Here is a 15,179-nt window from a genome sequence, read left to right on the forward strand (position 1 = left end):
ACCAATTATCATAGTAGTGGTGGATCTGATGGCAGTGAGCAACAAGAGCCTGGAGAAGTCTGGTACTTAATTACAAGTTACTTGCCCACACTCTGATTTCTTAGAGATTTAACCTAATTTCTTCTAAGTTCTGGTTATGGGTGTTGCTGTTTTGCATGGCTAGCTTAATTAATAAATGCTCGTTTAGGCTGTGTTTACTCAAGGCCAAAACAACTCACACAGTTGAATAGTTCAGTGAGAAGAAAATATATTTGATGAAAACTATGAAATGTCTTATTTTTCAACATATAAACAAAACCCATTTGATAGAATTTTCAGATTTCCAGAGAACAGTTTTGGCACTTGTAAATACCTTTGTTTCCCAATTTTTTAATTGAGACATGACTCCAAATTTGCTGGTTATTATCCCAAGTTAGAGAGAAATTGAAAAAGAAAAAATATATATATACACATACATACACACATACATGCGTACACACACACACACACACACACACTTATTTATTTATTTATTCATTTATTTATTCATTCATTCATTCATTCATTCATTTATTTATTTTCCAGCATTATGCTCATCCAGATGTCTGGGTGAGATAGATTTTGCTATGTATATTAGCCATCCTCCTTTTCCTTACTATCTTCCCTGCTCATTTCTTAACATCCACAGGGGAGTCCAAGAAAATGGAAGGCTTTGTTCTAGTGTTTATTTTCAAGGTACAGTGTGTCTTGATTGACTGGTTGGGAAATAATGGTGTAGACACAGCCTTATTCCAAGACTGAGTTATCAGTCTTTAAATAATGATCTGTACCAAAGAAATAAAATCTGTCTTTCTCACAGTATTTTGAAATGGGAGAATAAATATATAAGTAATGTGTTAGTAACACTTTGAGGAAATGTAAATTATGTTTTTAAAAACTGGCTCATAAAGAAAAAAGCTAGATGTAACATTTGGCAAATACTATACTCTTTCTGTCTTTAAGAATAAACAGATTTTTAAAGACAGCAGTTTTAATTTATAACTCAAAGAACGTCTCCAAAATTTGTGCAAAAATTGTTTGGAAACATTGAGGAATCAGAATCATTACATTTGGATCCAAACTCTTAAAATCAAGTAGGATTTAATTTGCACAGTTTCATTTGCCAAATGTCTGTAGACTGGTACATGTCCAATTCTGGTTATCATTGTGCCAAGCTTCTTTCTGCTGAGAATATTTGTGCAATGTTAGGCTTCTATGTCAATGTATGGGGCCAAGTGTGCACCTTGAATGCTCCTTGGAAACATGTGTGCAGGTCAAGACAGGTGCTTCAGTGCTTGGATCTCTCCCCTGTGCTCAGTTTCTCTCCAGAACACGTATGTATCTGTCTGAAGCCTGCACATATGATTGTTCTTAATTTTCTAACCATATTTTCCCTGGAATTTAGGACTAGCAGTCTCTGGGAGAGATGGCAGTGCATGGCTGTCTTTTTTTTTTTTTTTTTCTCCCCTAATCTTATAAAAATGTTGATAGTTTTAAGTAGTCACTTAAAATAGGTTCTCACTTAAGTCTCTCTCTTTTTTTTTTCTTTCTAAATAAAGCCTGAGAATTTGCTTTTAGCTAGCAAATCCAAGGGAGCAGCTGTGAAACTGGCAGACTTTGGATTAGCCATTGAAGTCCAAGGAGACCAGCAGGCTTGGTTCGGTAAGTGGGGCTGCTCTCAGCACAGTGCTTCTGGCTTCCTAATCCCATGTCCTGGTCACCATAAAGTAAAGATGGTCATCCTACTAATAGTTTCACTTATTTTAAGATACTAGACCTGACATAACATTGATTAATGGTTAGGAGGTAACTGAAGGGAAAACATTAATTAGAAAAGGATGCTTATGCTTTTTAAAAAAAAGTTAGATGATAAAATGAATCATTCACTAAGATTGGATAGGAAGATTTAATATGCAAAATATACTTTTTTATTTGAGAGTAAATTAGTTGGTGATACAACCTCATGTGATGCTAATACTGCTATGTTAGTAAGTGGTAAAGAAGACAAAATATTTTACCTGTTTTGTTATTGTTTGTTAAAGATTTACTAAAATATTATGCCATATACATATATATAGGCATGTTTTATCTTAATGGCCTTTATTTTATGGCCATTTATCACTAAAATTCTTATAATTTCAAAAATGCTAAGTGATAAAAGTTCTCTATCTTTTTGTGGAGGTGGAAATGTGTATTATTTGTCTTCACATGCCATAAAAGGCATGGCTAACCTTCCTCTATCATGAGACAGGCTAACAAGAGAAAAGCATGGCATTTTATTTCATGAAAGGAATACCCAAACTTCAAGGGAAAACTGTTTTTAAGCTAGGGTTGAGAAAAAAAATGAACAGCTGAAGAGAAATGAAACTGTCCTGATGGGAATAGACTGTGGGGACACCAGCCAGGCCTGTCTGTACCAGTCTTTTCTTGGCCTCTCTCTGTAGTGTTCTTTCTTTTCAGATCATAGGGCAAGATTTGGTCTGGGATGAGAGGCTTGTGAAATACTTTCAAGTAACTCGGGAAGAGCATCATATACAGAAGTGCAAAGGAAGATTAGAAGACTTCTTCTAGGGCTGATAGCTGATGCTGGGGAAGGGATTTCAGATTCTGTGGCCATAGTTCATGGGAAGAAAGTAGCAGGAGAAAGAACAGGAGAGGTTCAGATTGATCTTGCTTCTGTGCTCTTTCTTTCAGTTCAACATTATCAACTTCCAAGATACTGAACTTTGAGATACTGCCTTCTGAGCATGAAAGTTTATACCTAAGGAAGATCTCAGCTCTAAATGACTATGAATCATAGTATTTCTAGCCAAGTTTGTGGATTGTTCCCAGCGTGCAGTTTGAATGAATAATTTGATCCATGGGCTCATTTATGTTCTCTTTCTCTCTCCCATTACCTAGTAGTAGCCCACTTTCCATATGTAGTTATAAAATACAACCTTTCCTCAAGCCTTCGTCTTAATTGTGCACTGACTTTCATTGTGCCAAGATTAGTAATTGTTAAATACCCTGTATATCTGGTTTCCTCCATTCCAAATAACAGAGCAACTCAAAAGTTGCCTTTTATTTTCTGTGAAATTGCTTTTCTACTGTGATCCTAACATGCACATCTTCTAAGATCTACACATAGCTACCAGGATCTGCCTTAACTTTCTAATCTCCCAGCTTGCTACTGCATGGCCTGGCAACATTTCCCAAGTACTTTGCAGCAGCCTAGTTCAGGAGCATGTTTCCTGCTGCCCAGCAACATCAGTAGTTCTGTTAGCTTTATTGTGATCTCTTCGTAGCTTAATGTCACCATTCACTCTGTCTCCTTATCACAATTCCCCTCCTGATGAATGTAATATCGACAAATGCACTGTCATAATTTTGCATTTAAATATGTTTATACTAATTTACTATAAAGAAGATGTTTATAAGACCTGAATTTAGATCTATAAATTGGAGATCAATTGGATCTCTGTATTCTAGGTGGGATTTTGGACAACATGTTTGAGGACTGTACAATAAAAGACTTGGGGATTCAGTAGGAAAAATAAGGCTGTCAGGGAGACAGACAGAGTAAGTTACTGGAGTTGCATAAATTACATAGGCAGTCATAACCCCCAAGGAGAAGAAAATTTTATGTCAGTAGCTATTTGCCCTACAGAGTGGGCCAAATAGCTTAACATAGCATCCAAATGGTATTCTGGGAATACAAAGGGCAGACAATGAAATTCTGCTACTGGAAAGAAACTCAATAATGAACTAGCACCTACAGTTGTCTGAGAGATAAGTGAAAATTTGTCCATTGGCATGCAGGAACATAAAGACCAGTGGGCGTGGGGGACTGGGGAAAGAATATCAAAGGTACAGGTTTAGAGGCTAAACCCTTTTTCTGTTTTACAAATAAAACATTTGATTCAGCTAGAGTATAATGTATACTAGGATGAATAATTGTTAATGAGGTAAGACTTTGCATCCTATTGAATGGTTTTGCTTCATCTGAGAGGTTTCAGACTTCTGGTGAAGAGTTATTACTGGACAGGGACATAATTATGTAATGTTAATTTTAATAATAGTGTGGAAAATCATTTAAGAACCCCAAAGCAAGGATCCTTTTAGTCTAACACAGCCATTCAAATTATGTATTGTGATAGCTTGAAGTAGGCAGTACATAGTATCAAGGAGTACCGTTCAGCATAAAGAACAAGGACTTAGAACTCTAAAGGAATACATTTTAAGAAAACAAAGTCCCAGACAGTGGGTTCAGTCTTATCTAGAGCAAAAAAGACTTGTGGTAGTGGGACACAATTATGAAACAAGACCTTGGGCTTAAGGGTATAGTCATTATAACTGGGCAACAAGGAATTAATGGTAGGATATCAGGACTAACACAGGTTACTATCATGGATGAGGCTCAAAATTAACCCCAGAAGCATTAGCTTGAATACAAGAGTGCTGAATTTGGATCGTTCAAACTCTCTAATTTTGAACCCTGCATTTTATCTCCTCTGCCAGATTACATAGAGCTTGAAAGGACTGTGTGTAATGGGGGGAAATATGCTTTTTGAATCAGAATACCTGAATTTATATCTTGACTCTGATTCTAAATAGTTCTATGACATACAAGTCACTTAAATCTGTAAGGTCACTGTCCACTTTCTACATGGGGCTCATAAAACACTCCTTCACAGAGCTGTTATGAAACCAACTGGAACAGTACTGAGGAACATAATTGAGCCAAAGGAGGTGTTGAGTATGGTATCAAAGCCGTCTTGGTATGAAACAAAATGTGACAGACTTAGATAGTTAGTGAAAGCTGTCTAGCAAATCAATGAATGAGAATATGACTATCAGGTTGATGACATCAATACAACCAAAATATGGCTGGAGAGTGAGCTTAGTAGCTAAGGTGCTTAAAGTCAGCTGACCCAAGTTCAATTCTCCAGGACCCACATAAGCCAGATGCACATGTGTGCACTTGTGCCTGGAGTTTGTTTGCAGTGATTGAAGGTCTTGGAATGTCCAATCTCCCGCACTATCTTTCTCATCTGCCTCTTTCTCTCTGTCTCATAAATAAAAAAATATAAATATAAAACAATGAAATCAAAATAAAAAACATACAAAATTTTTAAATACCGATAATTTCTAAAAGCAAAAGGATCCCAGAGACACATCAGTAGATTAACAGTACAATTTCTGTCAGGATGGTGCTGTGGAGTTATGTGCTTGCTAAGGTACTTATGCAGTAATATCTTTTTAAAAGATATACCTTAAGTCCTAAAGAAATTTCACATTTCAGAAGTGTACAAGCACAATTTCCAAGCTTGAGAAAATAACACTTTTTTTCCATTCTGTTTTTTTTTTATTAAGTCATTTTTCTTAAGTCTACAGAATAACCAAAAGCAGCCCATGTGCCACCATAGCCTCTATATTTGACCTATACATTTTATCTTTTAAAATGTAATGTCAGGGCTGGAGAGATGGCTTAGCGGTTAAGCGCTTGCCTGTGAAGCCTAAGGACCCCGGTTCGAGGCTCGGTTCCCCAGGACCCACGTTAGCCAGATGCACAAGGGGGCGCACACGTCTGGAGTTCATTTGCAGAGGCTGGAAGCCCTGGTGCGCCCATTCTCTCTTTCTCTCTCTATCTGTCTTTCTCTCTGTGTCTGTCTCTCTCAAATAAATAAATAAAAAATTTAAAAAAAAAACTTTTAAAATGTAATGTCAACATTTAAGTGAGAAAGGCTTTGTCATTTTAATAAAAAAAATAGTAATACACTTTATCTGTGATATCAGAGCTCAAGGCTTTCATACAATCTTTTGGTTTATTTTATTTTATTTATATTTATTTATTTGAGAAAGAGAGAGAGAATAGGCACACCAGAGGCTCCAGCTACTGCAAACAAACTTCAGGCACATGTGCCACCTTGTATATCTGGCTTAATGGGTCCTGGGGAATTGAACCTGGGTGCTTCAGTTTTGCAGGCTAACATTATAACCACTAAGCCATTTCTCCAACCCAACTTTCATGCAATTTTATTTTAAAAGTTTTGTGAGGCACATAAAAATAAATAATATGTATGTGACAGAATATATAAAACATAACATATAAACTACTTACTATATTTTTTACTTCTCTTTTTTTTAAGTCTAGATTTTTATTCACCTCTGAGTTTCTAATCTTAGACTATTTGAATACTAGCCACAAATGTTAGAAGTGATGGCCCATGTCACTAACTTTGATAAAATGACTTGAAAATGTATTAAAGATCTTTTCATTTCTTATGCTTTTGTAGTAATTTACTTCTACCTTCCCTAGAGAGAATATCATTAATATTTCCTGCTCCTAGCCATTTCTTCCAAGCTATTTAAGACATAAAGTTCACTGATTTAAACTGTATAGTGTAATACATAGGAAAGAGTGGTTGGAGAGGGATAAATGTAAACAACAAAGGAGAATGCTGAGATGAAAATGTTTATGTTGAAATTAGAAAAAAATTAGTATCATTATAAGAATGAAAAGTTTACTATCAATAGACCTTAAAGAAGCCAGTCAGGTCAAGTGCTCAAAACAAATGCATAACAAATGTGTCAGGATATGGAAAAGTACACATGCAAACATAGATTCCCATCTGGACTCTCTTCAGTTTCTCATTGGTTTCTCTTTTTGTCTCATTCAAGAAGAGTTAGAGAAGGTGGTAGTAATGGAGACAGCAAGTAAATTATACCAGAGGTGTGGGGCAGCTCTTTGCAACATCTATGACCATCCATATTTGGAATAATTCAACATTACACCTTCCCATATACCTCAAACTTTAGGCCATGAGCTTTCAGTGGACTAGCACCAGTCCATGTAATGCTTAAGCTTCAAAACCAACAAACAAACAAACAAAAGTACTTAGTCTCATGTTCCAATCAATTTTTATTCAGAGATATAACTGTGTCATATATATTTGGGTTCATTTGTGTTTGGTTATGTGTGCTTGTTTGTTTGTTTGTTTTTCAAGTTAGAGTCTTAGTATAGCCCAGGCTGACCTGGAATTCACTATGTAGTCCCAGGGTGTCCTCAAACTTGTAACAATCCTCCTACCACTGCCTCCCAAGTGATGGAATTAAAGACATGTGCACCTGGCTTATATTCATTTTATTCTTCTTTGTAAACTGTGTCTGGCTAATAAGTATAAATCCACCACATGAATGAGGAGTAAATCACTTCTTAGAGAGTTTGCATCAGAGTAAACACAATGTATGCCTCGTCACTGATTTGAGGATGGAGAGATATTTGTGATTACATGTCCTTTTCAGAGATTTTTAGAGTTCTCAGCTGTGCTTTAAAAGAAAACTTTCAAGTGACAGTGGTTACCTTTGGTGTTTTTAAGGAAGTAGTTTTTATTTGAAAAACCTTTTTACAGAAATAGGAAATATTTTACTCTAGAGTCTAGTTTTAAATGTTATTGTTGGACTGGAGAGAGGGCTCAGCAATTAATGAGCTTGCCTACAAAGCCTAAAGACTAGGGTTTGGTTCCCTAGTACCCATGTAAAGCCAGATGCACAAAGGTGCACATTCATCTAGAGTTTGTTTGCAGCAGCTGGAGGCCCCGGTGTGCCCATACTCTTCTCTCTTATCTCTGTCTGCTTGCATATGATTAAATAAAAGTATTTTTTAATGTTATTATTGGGCTGGAGGGATGGCTTAGCAGTTAAGGCATTTGCCTGTGAGGCCAAAGGACCCAGATTTGATTCCCCATGACCCAGACAGATGTACAAGGGGGAGCACATGTCTGGAGTTCGTTTGCAGTAGCAGGAGGACCTGGCCCACTCATTCTTTCTCTCTTCCTCTTTCTATGTCAAATAAATAAATAAAAGTAAGTTAAATATTTTTAAAATTTTATTGTTACTTAAGTATATGTCATTGAATTCTGAATTTTATGTTGATTTTATATAATTGAATCATTCTTTTGATATCCCATTTCCATCCCATATCTTCTTGGGTTGAGCGTTTAGTTGGTACTTTCAATAGTGACTCATCTAAATGTTCCTAAGACATCTGTTAGTTTGTAGTTACCAATGTGCCCTATTTAGTGGTATATATTGAACTCTTATATTTTCTGGGCTTATTTCTCTTAAAAGTGATTCTTCAGTTTCCCATTTCATCCAGATTCTGTCAAGTCAGCTTTGATGTGTGACCATTTGTTTTCCCTAGGTTTTGCTGGCACACCGGGATATCTTTCTCCAGAAGTTTTACGTAAAGATCCTTATGGAAAGCCAGTGGATATGTGGGCATGTGGTAAGGAATCATGTTCTCAAGTAAATTTGTCTGTCTCCATTTGAGCTGCTATAACAAACCATCAGAGATGGAGTGGATTAAAGAACTAAAAACTATTTCACACACTTCTTAGGCTGGTGAGTGTATGATCAAGGGTCAGTTGAGTCCCTGTCCAGTAAGGATCTGCTGTCATCTTTTTGCGTCTTCACATGGCTAAAAGGGCAAGCAAGTACCCCAGGGCCTCTTTTGGGGGTTACTAGTCCCATGCTTGAGGTATTTATCCTAACAAAGCTCCTCCCTCCTAACAATGTTACAGTGGGGTTTAGGATTTCAGCATATGAATTTGGAAGAGGACACACGTGTTCATCCTAGAGCAAGCAGTATTGTTTGACTTTGAAATATTATTTTTCACTTGGAATTGATGGCATGCATTGACATCTTGGAAGTTCTCACATATCTATGGAAGAAGACACCATGAATTGCCAATTAAGGCATAGACTACTGTTCCTCTTCAGTAGGTCTGGAGTAGGAAAAATTATATTCTTCACTAGTTTTCTGGTAACACGAATGTATTGGTCTTGGACACTGAGAACAAAGATGTGGAGTATCAAATCGTAGTTAAACTATGGGAAAATTTGTTGTTTAGTCAGGATGCCTGGGGAGGAGTATAAGAATGAGAGAGTAAGCTGGACGTGGTGGCACACGCCTTTAACCCAGCACTCAGGAGGCAGAGGTAGGAGGATCGCTGTGAGTCCAAGGTCACCCTGAGACTCCATAGTGAATTCCAGGTCAGCTTGGGCTAGAGTGAGACCCTACCTCGAAAAACCAAAATAAATAAATAAATAAATAAATAAAAAAGAAAGAATGAGAGAGTAGATCATGAAAAATAATGAGGTGAACTCTATTAGTAGAGTAAGAACCCTGGTTAGGCCTCAGTTGTGTTGCTCTAATCATCCAAGATTTCTGTGCTCATTTAGGCAGAATAGGGAGAATTTCAGTCATTATAATGGAATTTCTATATATATTCCAATAAATGAAAGACTACAATAAAGAGGCCCTTGAACGGGATGTTCTGAAGTATTTCTATTAAGGTTATCAACACAAATTATTCTTCTAAGTTCTTGATTGTATCATTGCTACAGGTCTATAAATGGGTGTTTAACTACCAAAGTTTGGCTTTACTGTGCTGTAGAACAATTTCACTGCTTCACAGTTGTCAACAGTCCTGGCAGGAGGTGATTAAAAATATTGATTTATAGCTCTAAACATAACTTTATATTTTGTTTTGATTTTACATAAATAAAACAATACCATAGTATCATTGTGTTAGATATTTTCACACAACATTTCTTGTCAGCTTTACATCTCCACCAACAACTTGGAATTTAACCACAGTGGGTTGAATTGTGTATGTTTAGAGTTACCTCTGTGCCTAGAAACGCAGTTATGAACAAAGAATTATATTTGTAGTCACAACACCAGGTTTTAAGTCTTTGCTTTGTGTCAACTAACACTGTCTCTTTAATATTTCTTAACTGTTCTTTAACTGTATAATAAGAACATATTACTTTTGCAAAATGTTAGGAGAGCCAAATATAATACATATTAAAAGAAAATATTTTGTATTATGTAAAGTAATTTAAAATGCAAACAGACATTAATATTCTAATGAATAGCACTTAACTAAAGGGTGAGAACTTAGATGCATCCCAAGCTCTATCTTTCTCCTCCCTACTTGAAACTGTCTTCTAAAATGAACTCCAGCATTCCCTTGAGTGAAAGCATTGCTTTAAAGATTTCTTGTCCAAATCAAAATGCTACTGGCATATAGCTTTAATACTTTTACCAAATTAGCTCCCAGCCGAAACTGTTTCTATCGATGCACTTATAGGCAGCACAGTGTACCAAGATCAAGCAGATACTGACAGAGGAGATGCATAATCTTGAAAACATTTAAGTTATGAGTCATATTTAGTGAGTGATATGGGGTTTTGACAGAATGCTCTGTCTGGACTAGAGGGAGCATGTGCTGTACACTACACTAGCCAGTAACAAGAGAGGAGTATTAATTGAGTATTGGAGCTAAAACACCAACCCCAGCATTCCTAAGGCTAGGCATGGTCATCCATTCCAGCATTTCAATTAAAGAAACAAGGTGAAAAACAGAGAAAGAAAATTTAATCAGTGTGGCCACATTGGCAAATATAAATGAAGGCATTCACTGCCCCCAAATGAGTCTTGGGGATTCTAACACGGGCTGTAGTTTTACAGAGGAAGAATTATAAGGAGTCTTGATAAAAGTGTAGTTTGTTCTCTAACTCCATTGTAGTTCAGCAAAGCAGTTGAAGATGTCTTTATTGCATGATAGGATAAGATGGTTCTCATGAAAAAATGACTCTACTCCAGGGTATAGCCTGATTATCATAGATATTTGCCCTCATTTGGGAGATGGACTGTCCTGCCAGGCTTTGCTGTTAGAAGGTGCCTGCAGATTAAGAACAATTACTCTTATTTTTGTGTTTTGAGCCCCAAAAGGAAACCAGAGATTTGGGTACCTCGGGTTTTTAGACATACATTACTTGAGTGATTAACATGTCTATGAGGAATTAAAGAGAAACTGCCACAAAGAAAAGAAGATGTATACAAAATAGTGCCAGGCTTTTATCCTGCTTTTAGTTACCTGTGGGCCCGAGAAGGAATCAGTGTTTTATACAAAGTATTCAGCCACCTTCCAGGCCCTGGGCACATCAGAAATTTCATGGGCTTTCTTTGCCTGTTTGACCCAAAGCTCAGTTTCAGATTCTCCTGCCCTTTTCTTAATCCATTCTTGTTTACCTAGTTTCTTTCTTATTTTCTCTTGTTTTTTTTTTTTTCTCCCTCCCTCTTACCCACTTCACAGGTCGAAATTATGTGTACTGTAGGTAAGAGAATACACAAGGTTCTTCAATCATTTGATCTTTGTATCTCACCCTCCTCTTATAAATGGAGGTAATCAGACGAGTTGCCTCATAGAAGTGATGGTGTTAGTTACTATTATTATTAGAGCTTCTTTAGGAATATGCTCTTCTAAGTTGATGAAACCTTACTATACATTTTTTAAAAAATCAATAGTTGACTCAGCATCATTAGTATGGTAATCAGTTGAATATTATAATGCCCTCATATGATTATCTTTTTTTTTAATTGGCCAGGCCTGGTGGCACACACCTTTATTAATTTTTTTTATTTATGTTTATTTATTTATTTGAGAGCGACAGAGAGAGAGAGAGAAAGAGGCAGAGAGCAAGAGAGAGAATGGGCACGCCAGGGCTTCCAGCCACTGCAAATGAACTCCAGACGTGTGCACCCCCTTGTGCATCTGGCTAACATGGGTCCTGGGGAATCGAGCCTCGAACCGGGGTTCTTAGGCTTCACAGGCAAGCGCTTAACTGCTAAGCCAACTCTCCAGCCCATATGATTATCTTATTACCATTAATTATTAATGTTTATCATTCTTTCCCTCATTCTTCCATAGGACTTCTTACAGATATCAGCCTGTTTTGCCATATCCAGCACTACACTTTTCTCTAGTCTATGTTTACTTTGGCTTTCTTCATACAATGTGCAAATAGTTGAAGCCCTTTCTGACAAGCCATTCTCATTCAAGGCTGTCTTTGTAGCCTACTCCTATTTTCTTTAGAGACCATGTTCATCTTTTACTCATGCACTGAGAAATGCACTTGTGTCCACACAGCTCACTGTAGTATTCTCATTAAATATACTCATAGAATGTATTCTTTAGAAAATGGCCACAACTGGGAACATCATAATATTTTTTGTTACATTTCTGGGCCATTGCCCCTGGCTTGAGTTACTCTTTTAAGTCTCCTCATTCGAGTGACATGGATGGTACAATAAATCCACTTTATTTTTGAGGTATATAGCCTTGTTCACCACCATTGCGTAAACACCAGGTATTATGCACATTACTTGGTTGTGGATTTCCTTGAGAGAAACACTTTCAGTCATTAGCCATAGCTCTTGCCAATTAGGTCTTCTTTTTAAGAGTAGACACTGGGCTGTGCTAAGAAATGACACTAATCAGGTAACCCAGGAAGACAAAACCATCCATCCCAGTCCATGCAGCTCATCTATGTGAATTAAGCTATAAGTTGTCATTGTAGCAGTTCACCATTAGCAGTTGACATGGAGCAAAGTGAAGCACAGCATTAATACAGGGCCTAAAAGAAGGCTGTACACTATTAGAAATAGGCACTTATCTGTACTCAGGAAGTCTCACTCAAATCCCTCCATTACCTTGCTTTTGTGATCTCACGTGGTTTGTCCTGACCTATACCTACCAGTTTCATCTAAAAATGATATATAGCTCTATGGAGATGCTTAGTACTTAAAGGCTGTTCCTTGCTGCTCTTTGCTCATCTGGGTTTGATTCCTGAGTACCCATATAAATCCAGGTACACAAGTGACTTATATGTCCACAATTCATTTGCAATGGCAGGGGTCCGTAGTATGCCATTCTTACTCATTCATTCATTCTCTCTTGCTTCTCTCCCCAATTACAAGCCAGCAAAATTATTTTAAAAAATAAAATAATTAAAATATGACATAGGGAATGGAGATGGCTTACTGGTTAAGGATCATGTCTGTAAAGCCTAAGGACCTAGATTAAATTCTGCAGGGCCCACATAGACCAGATACACATGGTGATGCATACATCTGGAGTTCATTTGCAGTGGCTAGAGGCCCTGGTGTGTCCATTTTCACTCTTTCTCTTTCTCTCTCTGTCTCAAATATATAAAAATAAATCTTTTAAAAATGTGACATAGAACTCTTTATGATAGAAAGTTTTGAAACCATTGATTATAGGAAATTTGAACATACAAAAAGACAGAATATAATGAATAGGACAATCATTTCATCTTACCCTCAGTTATTCTCTCACCATCTAAAGATTACTTTATTCAAGTGTAAATGCCATGTCTCTATATCTGTATAGAAAAGGACTTTATTTATAAGTATGATGATACTAGTTGTTAAAATTTAATAATAATTGCTTACTGTTATTAATATCATTTTCCTCTTTACGCTATTGTGTCACAAGCTTGTTATTTTCTTCTTTTAAGTATTTTAATATGTAGGCTCACACCTGACCCTTTCTCCCTTCTCTTCACTTTTCAATATATTTGTTGAAATAACCTATGCTTCCCATGCATGTTAAGTCTATAACAGTAAAAAGTCATAGAATAACTTCCAATCTGGATAATATAAGCTTCAATATTTTTGTAAGAATGCTATTCAAAATATTTTAATCTATTAGTCAGTATTTCGTAACTATAATAAATTACCTCACATAATCAAATTATAAAGAGAATGGGTTTATTTTGAGTCAAAGGTTTGGGAATTCCATTCTGTGATCCTGATCATTTTTGGCCTATGGTAATCACATGATAAGCCTATGGCTAGAGCCAAACATTTCCTTCATGACCTGGGAGTAAATAAAGGAAGAGGAGGGACCAGGGTCCCATAGACTACTTCAATGGCATACCATAATCATTCTCACTAAGCCTCACCTTTTAATGACACCTCCCTGAAGACCAAGTTTCTAATACCCAGGCTTCTAAAAACATTCATTGTCCAAACTATGGCATTCTGTCACATGATTTATCAGAGTAAAGAAGGGATGGTTATTTATATGTTTGTTTGTTATATTAGGGGTCCAACCCAGCCAGAACTCAAGTATTCTACCTTATTCTTATCTCCATCCAACTTCACATTACTTTAAACAAAGCTGGTTCAAACGATATATTCCTATTGTAGACTATGAATGTCTGAGGCAATTAAACTACTGCTTCCAAACTATTTAACTCTGTCATTATCTTTTAGTATGATGCTCAAACTTATGGGAAATAAGCAGAGCTGTAAGATGCCACCCCCAACAAAGACATGGTACAAAAACTGAGAGACCACAAGTCCTGGGATATCTGTGCAGATGCTCACCTGCCCTTCTCTCTTAGGCTTTCCAGGCTTAAGAAAGCAGCAAAGAAAGAGATCACAGGAGAGGCCAGAAGAATAACAGACCTTTCTCAAAAAAGCAGCTGTAGAAGAAACTGAAAACCTTAGCATAGTAATAAAGTACATTGAGTAGCAGGAGTGACATTTGGTGACAAAGTCTGAATAGATATATTTTTTTTAATCTACAAATCTAATCACATGTTGTCTAAAGTAATCCATAAATGTAGTCACTGCTCTGTTGGCAGGTTCTAACTACAGAATCCACCCAACACAGATAAAAAATATTTGGAAATAAACAAATGTATTATCGATTCTCATTGTACACAGACATTTTATTATCATCAATCCCTGAGCAATAACATGTAACAAATGTATTTACATAGCATTTGTGTAGCATTAGGTTTTATTTTAGTACCTGATATTATCAGTATAGGTGATTTCAAATTTGCAGGATGATTTTGTAGGTTCACAGTTATTTCATTGTTATTTGTTTATTAGAGAGAGAGAGAGAATGGGTATGCCGGGTCCTCCAGCCACTGCACATAAATTCCAAATGCATGTACTATCATATCCATCTGGCTTACAAGGGTTCTGGGGAACCCAACCTTGGTCCTTAGGATTCACAAGCAGCTGCTGTAAACTCTAAGCCATCTCTCCAGCCCTCAAAACCACTATTTATATAAAAGACCAGAGCTCACACTGATTTTTGGTATGTAGGTGATTTCAAGTATACAGGATCATTGTATAGGTTCATAGTCATCTGAGCTTGCACAGACAGGTTTTGGTGGGGTGATCGTGAAGAAAGCTCCCTCTTCTGTACCAACAGACTATGACTGTAGTACATATTTTTGCAAAAGATACAAAACTATATTTTGTGGTTATGACTTTGTATTTTACAGGC

At 36.6% G+C, this 15,179-nt stretch overlaps 1 protein-coding gene across 16 annotated transcripts in view; it reads left to right on the top strand.

The window, feature by feature from the left end:
* Positions 1-15,179, top strand: part of Camk2d (calcium/calmodulin dependent protein kinase II delta) — a 295,467-nt gene that overhangs the window by 225,211 nt on the left and 55,077 nt on the right. For all 16 annotated transcript variants that reach the window (XM_045143310.1, XM_045143306.1, XM_045143304.1 and 13 more), the window contains exons 7-8: positions 1,578-1,680; positions 8,204-8,287. In XM_045143310.1, the coding sequence (XP_044999245.1) occupies positions 1,578-1,680; positions 8,204-8,287 (187 nt within the window). The remainder of the gene's footprint in view (positions 1-1,577; positions 1,681-8,203; positions 8,288-15,179) is intronic.

This window comes from Jaculus jaculus, chromosome 2, assembly GCF_020740685.1.
Source record: "Jaculus jaculus isolate mJacJac1 chromosome 2, mJacJac1.mat.Y.cur, whole genome shotgun sequence".
Classification (NCBI taxonomy): Eukaryota; Metazoa; Chordata; class Mammalia; order Rodentia; family Dipodidae; genus Jaculus; species Jaculus jaculus.